This window comes from Pezoporus wallicus, unplaced genomic scaffold, assembly GCF_028554395.1.
Source record: "Pezoporus wallicus isolate ANWC-B61680 ecotype Strahan unplaced genomic scaffold, APGP_CSIRO_Pwel_v1 contig_6401, whole genome shotgun sequence".
Classification (NCBI taxonomy): Eukaryota; Metazoa; Chordata; class Aves; order Psittaciformes; family Psittacidae; genus Pezoporus; species Pezoporus wallicus.
The window spans coordinates 2,558,889-2,575,086 of NW_026638608.1; the positions used below are offsets into that span (position 1 = coordinate 2,558,889).

Consider the following 16,198-nt stretch of genomic DNA (forward strand, 5'->3'; position numbering starts at 1 on the left):
CATGACCTGTGATTAGAAATTCAGCCTTCATCCTGCATGGTTAGATGAGATTGAAATGCAGTGGTGTGTCCAAGACATCATACAGGAGGGAGCAAGAGTATTTAGCTTTTATTTTCTTTGTCTGACTACAGCCAACAGAGCACACTAGAGGGACAAATTTCAGCTGTGCAAGAGTGGTCAGTGGGACTTCCTGAAGTTACCTTCCCTTCCTGGTCTTCCTCGAGGCAGATCTCAACAGGCTATAGTTTTCTGCTTGAAGACAGCTGTAGCTGGAAAACCATCTCATCTGGTTGTCTGATTAGAAGGTGGAGGACTTCTAATCCACCGAGGAATTAGAAAGCAAAGGAATTCTAGCGCTGAGGGGGCCTACTTTTGTCTGAAACCACTTGCTGAAATCCTCTTCTGGCATCCGCACAATGCTCTCACGTACAAACTGAAACAGAAAAAGTTTTTTTTCCCCTGAGGTTTTGATTTACATGTAAGAGAGACATAATATGTGGGAAAATGTGACATTGTAACAACAGAATAAATGTAATGGCTTCTGCAGTTAGTACAGCCCTTTGTATCACCAAATATTTTTAGTGTAACTTCCTGAAGAGATGGATATACTCTAAAATGAAATAAAAGGAAAACTCTACAATCTTCATTGCAATTTATATCCTGAATCTTTCCAAGTCTTTTGTTTTAAGCTTGCAGCTGTGTTCTACATACCACTGCAGTACATACATTAAAGCAACTTGAAGTTAAATGAGAACTTCATCTGGAATCTCTGTCAGGCCGCAATCAGTGATGCTGCTCTTGCTCCTAAAATGCGAGAGTTTATTTATTCCAGTCAGAAGGAGCACCAAGGTCCTCCTTCCTCTGGGGCTATTTTCAAAAGATGTATAAATAAATAGGCAGGGGAGTCAGCTTATGTGGTTTTCTCTATTACTATTACACTAACATTAGGGATCAAAATGCAAAAGGAATAGAAGAAGCAAAGAAATAGATCTAAAACCAGCCAGCAGCAAAGACCTGCCTATTGAACATTAAGGCAAGGCTGCCTCCCTGGTTGTGCAGATTAGTGCACATGACAAAATAGTTATTTTTACAAACATCAAGAAAATACAGACAGTGTGATCAAAGGCAAAATACTTTTGCCTTTGTATGGCACAATATATATAAAATGCACAATAATCCCCTGCCTCTCAGAGATTTCTGTTGGTCCTGTAGATGAGGGGAAATAACCGTGATGAGAACAAAAACCACAAGGTGGCATCATTGCCATTTTTTGTACCTGAATTACCTGGTTGGACTACATATTACAAACATTCTACATGCATTCTCTTCCCTTTCTTGTATCCTTCCTCTTCTACCATTTACTTCTAGGGCTACAGGAATTGAGCCCAACGTAAGCTCTTGAGAAGCAGATTTATTTTCTTTGTAATGTTTCTGAAGCAAAACAATGATCTGCAGAGTTCCTGGATCACTGACATAACGTATTACTTGGATAGCTCATGGATGTAACCACTGGGAATGACAGGCCTTCTCAGAACTCAACAAGTTAATGTTTCTTGTCAAGCGTCCTAACAATTTATGACAGATGTCAGTTTTACTGCAGTGGTGAATAAAACAATGACATAATGATACTGATTAATAATCCAATGCTTGTCATAACATCTTTCTTCTGAGCAGTTCAAAGTGACTTGTAAGAGGTGAATAGTAGCACCTTCATTTAGTGAGATCCTAAATGATTAAATCTGGTAACTTTCTACTCTATGAGTTTCACCCACAGATACCTGCTCTCCCCACCCTCCTCACACAGAGACTCAAGATCTGAACTCATCTCACCTCCACAGCTGCAGCAATTTCTGGAGAACACAGCTCCCACACACGCAAATCATCCAGAACCTTAAGAAAGGTCTCTGGATCGATTTTCAAGTCAGGATTCTTGCTGTATTTTTCCAATTTCTTTAAGATTTTCTGGATATAATGGTCATTCTTCACAGACTCTGGGAGTCTGGCAAGCAATACAGGAGCCCTTTAGCAGAAAGAACAGCAATAAAAGAGAAACCATGGGAACAACTGCACATCTGATTAGAAACTCTAGGTTTTATCTTGCATTTCTGCCACTTCACCACCTCCATAACTTCCACAGGAAAAATGGCTCTTTGGGGAATGCAATGCTCAGTCCGGGTTGGATGGGACCTTTAATGCGAATAACGTGAAAGAGCTTTACTTTATTGGATTTCTACACCAATTCCCTTTGCAGGGCACTGAAATAGATGCTTTCTCATTGTCCATTTAAATTTGGATGACAAACTTGGGTGTGAAAGGAAATAATAAAATCCTAACAAATGTTTCCATTTGTCCTCTCATCTTTTCTCTATTTATTTTGTTTAATCTCCAGGGGTTTTCCAGTGCACTCAATGCCTGATCTGACACACTTTCTGATTGTCTTTACTATCGCTTTTCCCTGTGCTATCATCATTCTCCTTTCTCTGTGTGCTAACATAAATCTCATTGATGTAAGTGCACTGTAACATGCAGTCTTTATCGTTTCACTCTGAATATAAAGATTCAGGAGAATTACACATTACAATAAAAATAAAACTCTTGTGAAAACACTGCCTTTTCTTTTAATGTTTTGTGTAAATTCTGCAGTGATGCTTTGACAGTCTTGGAGATCAGCGTCCCAAACCTTTCTAGAATGTGCATGACCGGGGTGTGCTGTAGTTTTCACTGGAAAGGGCTGACGATTTGGCAGCACAAGTGCTGCCTCCCTCCAGTTTAGGATACATGTCACTGGGCAGCAGGGACAGCAGGAGAGGGATGAGGCATTTCTTCCTTAAACCAGTAAAAAAAGGAAACACACAGGTTCTATCTTCAGTAGGGCCAGCTCTACACTCAGTAGTATGCTGCTGATAGCTGTAGAGCCAACTCTTTATTATCACTACCTGGATTACCTGGGTTACCGTAACTATGCCACACACAGGCCTTTTATGACCCATCCATGCATTGAGAAAGGAAGCCATGCTCAGTGCATTCTCACATCACACTGTTCATATTTGGTATTATTTTGGGCTTTTCTTACTTCATGAGAGAGACAACCAGACTGACAGAATAAACCAGTAAAGTGTTCCTGTTCTCTTGGCAAGGCAGTGTTTGCAAGAGTGTGGAAAAGAACAGCCCGGCTGCTCATGAAGCAAGTGGTATGGTCAAAGCAGTTCCTCTGGCATTACTTTGTGTCTCCACAAGGGGGTTGACCAGCCTTTTTAGAGATCTCACACCCCATACCCCTCATGGACAGCATGCTGCCGAACAGACCTGATGTGGAAAGCTGTCTTCAGGTAACTGTTCTGGCACAGTCAAAGCAAGACAGTCTCCTCAGGGTGGAGGCACGATATTCAGTGAAGGAACAGCACACTCACAGCACTATTCTTGCATAGGGAGAACAGTAAAAAAGCCATACTGGTATAGTCTCCTTTATGCTCATGGAGTTTTGTCCAAATTAAGGCTTCCAGTGACACTACAAGTATAAAAGTAAAACCACATCCACTCCAGTTTCAAGACTTATTTACATGCCAGATCTTAAATTCAGGGGACAGCTGGAGCACAGATGTTTGACAATTAAAACCAGCGTTCTGCTAGATAGGCCAAGACTAGGTTTATTGATTAATGCGTGACTGATGTGTGCTTGACATGTCCTGGGCCACCTGCGTTTTGGACCCAAGATGAGAAATGAACTGCGGTGAAGGACAGAAAGCTTACTAGCCTGTAAGATCAAAAGAGGGCAGGCTGAAAAACACCATTCTGTGCAGTCTGTGTATTCAGTAATCCCATGCCCAAGGAGTTCTCATGGACAGGGCAATAAGGAACATGCTGTGAGTTTGTTGAGGTATTCAGGTAGGCTATTTCTAATGTGTGATCTGGAAGCTGATCACTGGATACAGCTAGTATTCTTTCAAACATAAACTACTAATCATTTCAAACCTAACACACTAGTAATCTGCAGAACTGCTGTAACTGGGAAGCATTTAGGTGATCCCTGTTGTTGTGGTTTAAACCCAGTCAGGTAGCTCGTTCACTCACTCCCCCCCTTCTTTCCCTCCCCCTACTACCGGAGGGACGGAGAGGAGAATCGAAAAGAATGAAACTCCCACGGGTTGAGATAAGAACAGTTTAGTAACTAAGGTTTAACACAGATCACTACTGCTACCACCAATAATAACAATGATAAAGGAAATAACGAGGGAAGAGAATAGATCACCTCAGCACCAGCTGACCTACAACTCCCCCCCCCCAGCCCAGCCAAGCCCCGACCTATACCTCCTCCACCCCCACAGTTTACCAGTCCTTCCGGCTAACTCCCAGTTACATCCTGGGCACGACGTGCTGTGGTATGGAATACCTCTTTGGCTAGCTTGGGTCAGGTGTCCTGTCTCTGCTTCCTCCCAGCTTCCCCTCCTCCCTGGCAGAGCAGGAGGCTCACAAAGTCCTTGACCAAACCAAAACATCGCTATCAGCTCTGTTCCCAAGCTGAAAGTCAAAACACTGCACCGCACCAGCTACCAAGAAGGAGAAACATGACTGCTACTGCTGAACCCAGGACACTTGTAAATGTTGCAGTATTATCCATGTGCAGTTCAAATGCTGGTAGGGCAATGCTTTGTTTTTTATCATGGGTGGGCAGCTAGAGTCAGGTTCCTTTGCCGCCAGCTTTAGTACTGTGAATGTTCAGTTCAGTAAGAAGTTCTGACTCTAACCCATGTACATTTATGCAGTATCTCTCATCTTTGGGGTACAGTGCATTTTACATACATCCTGGTGAAGGAAGTCTCCTGTAAAGCTGCACTGGAGTTGGTGTGTGAATGCAAGCACAGAGTGCCTTTTGCCCGATATCACTGGAGAAGAACTCTTTGTTCTCCCCTTTCTTACCATTTCCAATTAACCTATATGCTGAGCAGGCCAGGATCTGCTCCTAGACATCACATCTGTATTTTTGCTGCTACCAGTTTGAAAAGTCTGCATTTCCAGCAACAGATTCAATGGTTTCTAGTGATACTTCGCTTTAGAGAGGGAAAAAAAGAAAAGATAAAAGCTCTTTTATACTAAAGGCAGAAATCTGAGACCCTGAACATCTCATCTGAACAAGGGTTGCTCCATGCCTGGCAGTGTTCAAGGCCAGGCTGGATGGGGCTTGGAGCAACCTGCTCTAGTGGAAGGTGTTCCTGCCCGTGGCAGGGGGTTGCAACTGGATGAGCTTTTAGGTCTCTTCCAACCTGAACCATTCTATGATTCCTTACCAGTTTAGTTCATCTTCATCATGTTCTCTCTCAGCTCTCATGCTCAGCTGTCTTATTCTGTCCAATTCTTTTCTGAAATCCTTTGATTGTTTCATAGCCCTGTATTTTTGGTAACATCGCTCTTCCTGCTTCCTACAAAAAAAACTCTTGAAAGTTAAAGCTGTGTTGTAAATATTACCATGCTTCTACGTAGCTTACTGGGAAGATAACAAAGAAGGGAGAAAACCAGGAATGTGAAGATCACGTTGTATGGCCAGTCTGGACACTAATAACAATTCTGGCTTTTGCAGTGCTCTGTATACATTCATATTTCTACAAACATATTAAAAAGCGTTAATGGTTTTTATCAGCTCTGGGATGTAGGTAAGAAACAAACTTCAAAATCAAAACATTGACCTGAAATTCAATCTCCACTTTCTACAGGTATCCAGTACTTAAAACCACACTGAATACTGTACAGTGATGTAGGCTAAAATATTATTCAAAATACAGCAGAAGAGAGGTGGAACAGAGTGGAGTGCCTCTGGGATCCCCAACACAAAAGGAATGTAGACCTGCTTGAGTGAGTCTCGAGGAAGCCGCAGAGATGCTTCGAGGGCTGGAGCAGCTCTGCTCTGGAGCCAGGCTGAGAGAGCTGGGCTGGGTCAGCCTGGAGAAGAGAAGGCTCCTGAAGGGGAGACCTCCGAGCAGCTCCAGTGCCTAAAGGGGCTCCAGGAAACCTGAAGAAGGGCTTTCGACAAGGGCCTGTAGGGACAGGCCAAGGGGAATGGCTTTAACCTGCCAGAGGGGAGACTGAGATGAGCTCTCAGGCAGAAGCTCTTCCCTATGAGGGTGCTGAGGCGCTGGCACAGGGTGCCCAGAGAAGCTGTGGCTGCCCCATCCCTGGCAGTGTTCAAGGCCAGGTTGGAAAGAGGGGCTTGGAGCAAGCTGCTCCAGTGGAAGGGGTCCCTGCCTGTGGCAGGGGTTGGAGCTGGAGGAGCTTTAAGGTCCCTTCAACCCAAACCAATCTGTGATTCTGTGACATGCCCTGAGCTGGAATTTTGACCCAGAGATTGGGCTCATGTATGAATCCTTACAAAAAGTAACAAAGTAACAAAACCAAACATCTGCTTTTCTTTACAATAAATAACTTATATACAATAAATAAAACTTATATACAATAAATAACTTATCCTGCCAAACTGAGGTTTCATTTCCAAAAGCTGACCAAACAGAACAGTTTTAGGTGGCTGTATGTAGAATGGCAAAATAGCCGCAAGTAGTAAGTTTCCATCTGACTTGTCCTTCCATACTGTGGGATGCTGGATTGATTATGCAGCCACAGCAGCTGCTCAGGGAAAACAACAAGGACCCAACTCCAGATAAGGAGTGCTCTGGGAATAAAAATATCTTAAGTACAAAATGAAACAGAAGAATGGAAAGAAGGAAGTGAGGGGGAGGAGTGTGCCTGCAACACTCTTCAGAATACCAATGTAGGGAAGGATCTCGGGTCTGGTGCTTACTGAGACAAAAGAATTTGCACAAGCATCACAGATGAATGTTTCTGGGTGGAAGGAAAAGGATGACAGGCATTGGCTGGTCAACAAGTTAGAAATCTCACTGATCTGGGAAAAGGCTTTGCCAGAGGACATTATAACTGTTCCTATGAGAAGAGTCAAAGTAATGTTGAACAACACAGTGATCTCAGAACTGAAAACACAAGACAGCCACACAGATTGTATGTGGACAGAAGTTATTATTCAGTCTTTGGTGTAAAGGACTGCAATGTTCAAAGTAAACATATTCAATGTTTTTAGCAAAGCTATTTCCATAAATACTGTTCAGCAATATTCCAAAACACTGCTGTAAATATTTCACCTGCAATGTTTTTTTTTGTACATGGTCATAAAACTTTCTAACATCGTCCCTATATTCTTATTTTAATGTCAATCCATATAAATGCATCTTTAAAAGGCCTGAAGTCCTAAATCTAGTCAGAAGCAAGGTATGCAGTGTTTCAAGAATATAGGAAATCCAGTTTCCTCCTACCTCTCAAGGCTCACTAGGATATCATGTAAACAGCAAGCTGCCTCTTCACGGACTGCTGTGAACCTCTGCTTCATATCACCACACAGGTTAGATTTGCTTTTAATGAAAGAGCTGATCTGGCAGCTGCAACCAAAACAACACATTAAAATAGAATTAGCATTTTGTGGTCACCATTTTGTGGTACGCACATGTGTTGCTTGAAACATACAGTGATGTGAGCCCACTGAGTTTGAGATCTTATTCTCAGTAAAAAAACAAATTTAACATAATTTACACATTTGGGTTTGGGTTTTTTTTTTAATTCAGCAGATTTATAAAATAATTTGATGAATTAAAAAATTGAAAATTCCATAAAATTTAGATTTTTGCAATCTTTCATTCCAGTCACATCCTTCCAGGAAAGTGCCTTTGCATTGCACTGAAGTGTGCTGCAAGTTCTCACTGGCCTGCTCTAGTCTCCTGTAATAAATGCTGCCTGACATTTGCATGCCAAATGCTTTCCACAGAGAGCACTGAGTTAATAATGCTCTTCAAAAGCAGATTTGTAGCCTTACCTGTCCTTTCTGGGTCTCTGCTTCCCTGGTGTTCGACTCTCCCTGCACGTGTTTATGCTGTGGTCTTTCTGAACCTCTGGCAAACTGTAAGACGCAACAAGGTTTAAGGCAGTGTACAGTGTGTTTGCCCCAGAGCAACAAACTTCACAGGTGCTGAGGAAACATTCTTAATATTGCAGACTTGCTGGAGCTATCCAGGTACAAAGTTAGGGCTCTTCACCTCAAACCAAAGGGAAAAAAATGCTTCAGCAAAGTCTAATGGAAAGAATGGTTTGCCAAGTTGAGGTTACGGCTGTGGAAACCACCACAGAACTGAGGCAACACATCTAATGTAAACTTAGCTAGAAATGTAATAGAGATACTACTGAGAAATGCAGTGGTTGAAACAGAAACAGTTTCCTGGAGGAAGATAGAACATCACTTTTTCTATAAAGCTGCTGGAGCAGAAGATCCTCTTCTGTTTACAAAGGCAAGACTCATGTGGTACTTTCCAGAAAGTACATATTGCTTGCACTGCAGTAAAATAGGCTATTCTACCAGCTGTGCCAAAACATGTGAATGTCATCTGGCCCTGAATGCTGAATTCAGTTGTTTGGGGGGGGAAAGAAAGAAAGGAGGGAAGAAAAGGGTAAGTTTTGTCCTGATGAGTTGCTTCTAATCATTCAGAAATCCATCAGGAAACGTACCATTGTGGTCCAGTCTTCTTAACCATAGCTTTTTCTTTACAGACATCTTTTGACACCTCTCCACGTACTATCTGGATTGATTTCTGCAGGGCTGATAAGATACCAAAACATGCCAACTCAATAGTGCATTCCTCTCTTCCTTCCAGACACCGTATATGCTGGCCTGAATGAGATATCCTAAAGAAATCTGCTATTCATTGGTTCTAAAAATTAAAGTTTCTTCAAAGAAAAGCAGCTTTTTGAAGAGGTTTTAAGATAGGTACCCAAATATGAGTGCTGCCAATTCATTAGTCACTTGAAAACTTTAGCTGTGAAAAAAAATCAACTAGAAGATATTAAATATTTTTTAAACTAGATGCTTATAAAAATAGTGTCTCAGAAAACCAGATGGATTTGAACAAACTATGCAGAAAGTCTATTTTCAGTTCCTGTACTGTGCTGTTAGCATTCTAGTGGCATAACTACCAATTCTTCTGGATTTTTAAGTCTGCTGTATCACTTAAGTGTCACATGGAATTTAATCCATCAACAGGTATCTGCTTACCTCTCTGTATCTCCTTACCAGCATCCACTAAAACTTAAGACATGTCCTCAAGTCATTGGTTATAGTTTCTAGATTATCCACCTTTGAGAAGATCTCTCTCACTAATAGCACTCTACTCTTTCTGCCTTCTACTGTAATGTGAATGCTTATATTCTCCTCTCCCTTGAATACCTGGAAAACAAATTTAACTCACTGGTTTCCTTCAGCTCCTTGTTTTCCAAACTCCTTGTTTTCTTTCCCACTGCTGTTTCATTAATTCTTTGATGCCAAACCCCTGGAGAGGCAGAGATGGCCATCTTCTCTGTGTTATTCCCTCCAATCACACATGCAATAAAACAGCTGCCACACTTGTTATTAAAAATCCCAGTGTTAGCTGTCAAATTCTAAGTCATCCTCTGACATGTTCAATATGTCCTACATGGTCATAAGTGACATTTTACTGAGCACTCAACGCCTTGAAGCTGTAATCTCCAAATTCCTACATTTTTGTGAAGTACCACATTCAGTATAACAGAAAATGACTGCTGAACGTTGACTGTGTTAAATAGCAGCACAAATGATTTCTGCTTGTTAAAAGCAGATTTGAATGTTACACTGTGAACTTGGAAGTGTAAGACATGGATGGAAGAAGTTGCTGGGCACCAGCTAATGGGCTAAAAATGTAAAGAATCATGTTGATTATGAAGATCATCTATTAGATGTGGCCAGGTGAGTTTCAAGAGTGTGGAGATCCCAGTCAGATACTCCTAAGTTCTAGTACTGACTAGTTCTAATGATGGCTCCACTGTGATCCTTACTAGTCTGCAAGTGTAAGCCTGTAAGAAGCAGCTGCACCTCTGGATCTTTTGGAGCCCTAGACCCAAGGAGCAGTTTGAATACAAAGGCTGATCTTTAGAGGGTCTGGAACATTGATATGGGCAGGGAGCTTCTGCTCAAACTGAGCTAAGGCTGCATACAAGCCTCACCTGCTCTTGCCATACAGGGTCAGAATCCTTAGAAGAACCCAGCCCTCTCTATTTATGGTAACCATTTGGGCAAATGGAGCAGCTGGATATTTGAAACCAATATACTCTGCAGATAATACTGGTGCTTTGGGGAAAGAGAGCTATGCAAAGCAGTGGCTGTATTTGATGTTTTCTCCAAGATCAGTTGTCTAAAGCCAATCTTGAAAGCAGCCCTGTTGGCAGGTTTTGGAGAGAGATGACAGGAAGCAAACCAGGGCTAAACCCGCAAAGATACAGCTTTTCTTTTTGGCTGATCATCAGAAACAGAGGGCACAATACCTCTCTGCCCTTCATTTTGTAGCATTAGAACCTGTTCCAATTCTCCATCTGGATAAATTGACAAAACAAATACTCAAGGTTGTCCATATTCATAATATTGTTTAAATATTAGCCTCCATGGCTGTGAGCTAGTCAGACATTAATTAGAAAAGAGAAAAAAGCAGAGAATGGAGTAATTTCACTTGACCTTGTTTTCTATGCCTTAGTTAATCATCTGTGAAATGGGATATTAAAATTTACTTCTTTTGCAGGAATCTAACAGTGATAAATCAATTGAAAAGCCATTGATCAAAACCAAATAAACACCCCAAATTCAGGTATGTTTTATAAAGAAGACCCTCTGCACATCCTCTTTTAAAAGTATGCTTTTAAGTGAGAATGCAAAGTTAAACTGCTGGTCAGAAAGCTTTGGGGATACCATCCTGTTAGTGTTTAATATCTCAGATACAGGTCTTGTATTTTACACTTCTGTGTGTGAAGAATATACACCATTTGAACTGATCCGCAGACACAAATTCTTCATTACACAGTAACCAGTAAAACTTAGGCTTACATTTAGATCATACAGTCTCTATCTGCACAAAAGGAGGGTTTTTTTTTTAAATGTGGTGAAGGAAGCAAGCTTAGAACACTGATCTGCTTTGTAACACCTTTGACTTATAAGGTGGAGACTGAATGATAAATGAGACTACCTCAGCAGTGACCTGTTGTTGTACCAAAGCTACAAGGACTGAAGCTTTCACATTTACCTCTGTCAACCTGATGGAACATTTAAACTTTTGGCCTAGTACAGGTCCTCACCCAGCCAACAGTGCTGGAAAATCAATTTTGTATAAGCAGACATTCTACAGCAGCAGTGCCCAAACAACAACATCTAAATTACAGCAAAAAGCTTTATACTGAGTTATGAATTCCTGCCTTAAAAGAAATCTTGCTGTAAAAGTCCCACTCAGCTGTATCTGCTGATCAGACTCCTACTAGAGAATCCCTCTCCCACTTCTGAAATACATGTATATGTGTATATGTGGGTTAGGGTTGTGTGTGCTCTCAAAATGATGTCTGTATGAGTTACATGAAGCTTTGTGAATTTGGGGTATAAGGCTACAGGGCAGCTGTACTTGCAATCCATTTCTGATCTGTCCATGAAACATCCTATAACCAGAATCTTGGATTAAACATGATTCTAGCAGCATCAGAATTCATTAGAGAGTCCAGACTCCGCCCCATGTAAACTGACTTCTCACATTTTTTAGAACTAGGAACATAATTCTTGAGGTGATCAGCGTGGTAACTCAGTCCCAGTAACCAGTTCCTGAAATCCCAGGCAATCACGTGATAGATGTTATTCCAAAAGGTACGCTGAACATCCTACCCATGTATCACATATACCACAAGATACTTCTTTACGTACTACAGCAAACAAAGGTCCCAGCTGTTACAGCTCTCAAGATTGCTTTCAAATCTCTTCTCACACAAAACCCAATTGTTCACATACATCTGTAAACAAACTGCTTGAAATTATAGCTTTGAATTTGCCACTACTCCCATTCATGCCATTGAAGGCCATTCACCTGTGCTCACCGTCACAGGCAGCAGTGATTGTATAGGTAGAATATAGTGTTAGTGCAAGCTTACTGATGTATCTATGCAGCTTCTGGTGCTTTGAACCTAAAGGCCTTTCAGATCCAGAGAATGTGTTTATTCCTTTACACTTAAGAGCAATTAATTTTTTCTTCTTCTATTAATTTAAATTGCTTTTGGACCTGAATATACTTCCAGCAATATATTGCAGCAATTGAATCATTAAGTTTGATCATTTATCCCATTTCAGACGCTTCCCGTCACCTTCAGTTTTCCGACAGCTAATTTAACCTGGTGTGCCATAAATCAAGGGAACCTGGGAGTAGCCACTCTCTAATCACTGCTTCCATGCACTTCAGGATGTTAGAGATCTGTCATAACGATGTATTCAGTTGCTTCTTTTCTGCACCAAAGAGCTCTAGTCTATTTAACTGGTTCTTCTGTGGAAGCTATTCTGTATATCATACCTCAACATTTTTTTACCTGTCAAACTTTACCACTCCTCATACCGACCTATCTGCATTGGAAGGACCAAAACTGAAGCAGCACATACAGAGACATTTGTATTTTTGCACAACATATTTTCTGCTTTGTCCTCCACTTCATTCTTAGGGTTCTTCTTGCCTTTCTAGTAGCTACTGAACCTTCACAAAACTATCCCGAATGACTCCAAGAGCTCTTTCCTGATTTAACAGAGCATGATGCCAGCCTAATAATAATAATAGTATAACTATCAGTTAAAAGGTAATATGCAGTATTAAATGCTTACATGTTTTTCTAGACCAGCTTTATTTAGAAGGAAGGGAAAAGACTGAAGATTACCCAGCTTCGTATTAAAATGTATTGCAGAGCTAGCAGATAAAATGTTGTCAGGTCAATCAAGCTCAGGTAATCACTGATGGATGAGTAGGAGGAATACAGAGCAAGAAACCATTAAGCTAGACAGATACATATTCAGTGGATCAATTGGTTATAGCAGAGAACAGCTTCACTGGTTCCACTGCCTGTTGGGTCTTACAGATGTGGATGACAGTTTGATTATACAGCTGCTGTAACTGAATAGTAATTAAAACTCTTACTACTCATATGGGATTACATTGTCTTTAAACCAATTTGCTAATGGGAAGGGCACAAAGAGACTCATACAAAGTTCCACATGCCTGAACAGAAATACACCGGGACATTTAGCAGAGTATTTGACATAGGTTTTCCCTAGTAACACTGAAAGCAATTCCATTGATACTGGCAGTTAAGAAAAAGTAACTTACAGGGGAAAAGAAGTTGTCGTTCTTTAGCTTGTGCTGACTCACTCACATCATTAATCTTGATGTTGTCTTCAGAGCAACGTAGAGCGGAAGGTTCACTGCCTTGAAGGGTTTGACCACGGAGAGATGACTGACTGCTAAACTGAGAGATACCTGGAGTAACGTTCTTGTTTATCGCCCTGCTAAGTAAACTGTATCCTGTTTTCCAGGTGTATTTCTGTAGATGAAAAGAAAAAAAAAAATCAATAGAAAGGAGGGGCTTCCTATAGTGCTTTGACAACAAATAATCATATTTCTGTAACAAATTCCAATATTAGATCCTTCTGGTTTTCCTGTAACCTCACAGATTTTTCTCCTTGTGACTTCAAACAAGATAGTGATTTCTTGGGTAAAACCTCCTTCATTTTGTTATCTTTCTTCAATACTCCTCTGCTATGGCATAAATGACAACAGATTAAGGTAATTTGCAAATGAGGAACACTGCAGCTGCAGAGAGGGTTGGTAATACAACAACCTTCTCCTGTACGGGGAAGAACAGGTCAAAGTGGTTTGATAAATGTTCAGGTCTCCTCCCAACAATCTGGCAAATGAATTTCCTGTGTCGGGAATGTAAAACTGAAGTCTGAAAGCAGACTGAATTCTGCAGGCTTGATAATCAGAACAATATGTATTATAAAGCAAGTGCTCCTGAAGGAACCCAGTATCTCCATTAGAAGTTTCATATCAGATATGAAAAGCAGTCTTCAAGTAATACTAGCATGAATGGCACAAAGGAAATTGTCATTAATTCAGGGAGGAAAAGAAAAATAGTCTCAACAATGGAAATGCTGAAAGACACGTGAAGACTGACATGTGCTTTGGTTTCTTCTGCTCATGTTCATTTGAACCCAACAGTTTGGAAAAATCAGAAAGCCTCATATTTAGAAGCAACTCTGTTCCTTAGGTGGCTTGCTGACTTTCTTTCTCTGTTTTGTAACAGCAGGGAGAATATTTGCATAAAAACACAGTCTTGATCCTCAAAAAGTCTCACAACTTTTGTTGCTTATTCCCCAGTTGAAAATGTAATCTTCTATTGAATCATTTGAATTATGTCATGAGGGTACAAGCTGCAGGTGTTGACAAATAACAAGAACAAATTGCATGCAACAATAGCTCATATTTCTAAGTGCCTTACCTGGGGTTCTAAGGGTACTTGACAAAACTTGTTTTATTTAGCTTATAGGTGGCAAAGGAACTAAAAGCTTGGGCAAACTGCTGCAGATCAAAATGGAAGATGTGCTCCAGAGCGAGAAACCCACCAGTTCTTTATCGACTTCTCTTGGTTATACTCCTAAGTGTCATTCATTCCCCCTTCCTTTTCCAGCAGTCACTTCAGCAGTTTCAAAGAGAAAAGCATTTCTCAGGTTTCAGAAAGACAGTGAAACAGTTACCAAGTGTTACAGCTAGTTTTATAGCATTTAATTCCTTTCAGGTAGTAACTTCATTTTTCTTTTAAAAGGCTTTTATCTGAATTGCTTGGGTTCGTCTTTCCTTGGCTTTGTTTTGAAAGTGGCAAGTGAATTCTGCTTTCTTTAAAGGCCTTAACATTTGGCATTTGTTTCCAAATTTAGCTTTAAATTCTGTGTAAAAAGGCAACCAAACAAGTCATGACTAGAACATAAGAGAATAAAGCTTCCAGGATACAAGTCTGAAATCCCCGTTTGACTGAAAAAGATGCATTTGTGTGAACAAGTACTGTTACATGGCTCTGGGTCATTAAGAAAAGGGCAAATAAGAGGCTAGTTATGTTTTAGCTGAATATTTAAGTCTTCCCACATCAATACTTATCACTAAGAACAAGTCACAGTTTCAATCTAGGTATTGTTTTTCCTATTACCTAGTGTTAAATAGTTATTCTTTAAAACCAAGTGAGAGAAATCCTCTGCAGTCACAAGACCCAGAGCATAAACATGGTATCATGGAGTTTAATTAAGCAACAAAACAAATGCCTGAAATGTTGGATTAGGTCCCATGGAAGACATTAACAATGAAGTTACCTTTTTCTTTGTAATAAAGCGTTCCCACATGCATGTTGCTAACTTTAACTCTTCCGCTTCTTTTACTCTTCTTTTATAACCACCACAATCCCTAGGTGAAAACAATTTTATTAGTTTTCCATTTTGAAAGTCTTGCTTTTATTATAGGTTCTTTAAAGAAATGCAACAAATGCAGAGTAAATGGTGGCTTGCTGCTGCTATGATGTATATGTTTGCTTATAAGACATGAAAAGAAAATGCAAGGTGTATAAGCCATGAGTAAACCAATAGTCACAGTTAAGAACCACCTCAAGAAAGGTGTTCTACAAACTCTCATATGCAGGTACTGGCCCAGATGATGCCCTCAACTTCCTCTGTGCAAGTACTCCACAATTTTGTCCAGCAGAGGAAGTATACAATATGAGATTACACTCTTTAGAACCTGGAATCCAGAGCTTTATGCATTTATACTCTGTTCTCAGCCTGCATCTGTGAGACTTGCTGACAAACTGGTTTTTTTTATCCCAGTCTATTGGTTGGTCCTCATATGTAAAGGGGTCAAAACCACATCCAAAATATATACTGGACTGTTTCGCCCCTCCAATTTATCAGGCTAATTCTATATAATGCTACTCTTCCAATTCTGTTATACATAAGCACAGTTTGTCTTGACTGAACATACAGAGAACACAGAACAGCTTTGGAGAGCTCTGCCCTGCAACTAGAATATAAACTGCTCACTGTTTCACCAAATGCTCATGAAAGATTTAAATACATGTTATGTCAACATGACTAGAAATGTTGGGAACTTAAATTAATATTTACTTTAACAGTATGAAATTTCAGAAGCAATGCATCTTTTACAAGTGGCCATCACTACCCTACATAATTGACAGAATAAAAGCAGCTACTAAATACCCCTTAATAGCTACCTTTGTTCTGTAATTATAATGTACA

General features: G+C 40.4%; 1 protein-coding gene across 1 annotated transcript in view; it reads right to left on the reverse strand.

The window, feature by feature from the left end:
* Positions 1-111: 111 nt before the first annotated feature.
* CCDC60 (coiled-coil domain containing 60) overlaps positions 112-16,198 on the reverse strand; it is a 59,082-nt gene continuing 42,995 nt past the window's right edge. The window contains exons 7-14 of the mRNA XM_057411351.1: positions 15,263-15,353; positions 13,230-13,443; positions 8,554-8,644; positions 7,868-7,951; positions 7,314-7,436; positions 5,286-5,417; positions 1,831-2,020; positions 112-433 (exon numbers count right to left, since the gene is read on the reverse strand). Of these exons, the coding sequence (XP_057267334.1) occupies positions 317-433; positions 1,831-2,020; positions 5,286-5,417; positions 7,314-7,436; positions 7,868-7,951; positions 8,554-8,644; positions 13,230-13,443; positions 15,263-15,353 (1,042 nt within the window). The 3' untranslated portion in view covers positions 112-316. The remainder of the gene's footprint in view (positions 434-1,830; positions 2,021-5,285; positions 5,418-7,313; positions 7,437-7,867; positions 7,952-8,553; positions 8,645-13,229; positions 13,444-15,262; positions 15,354-16,198) is intronic.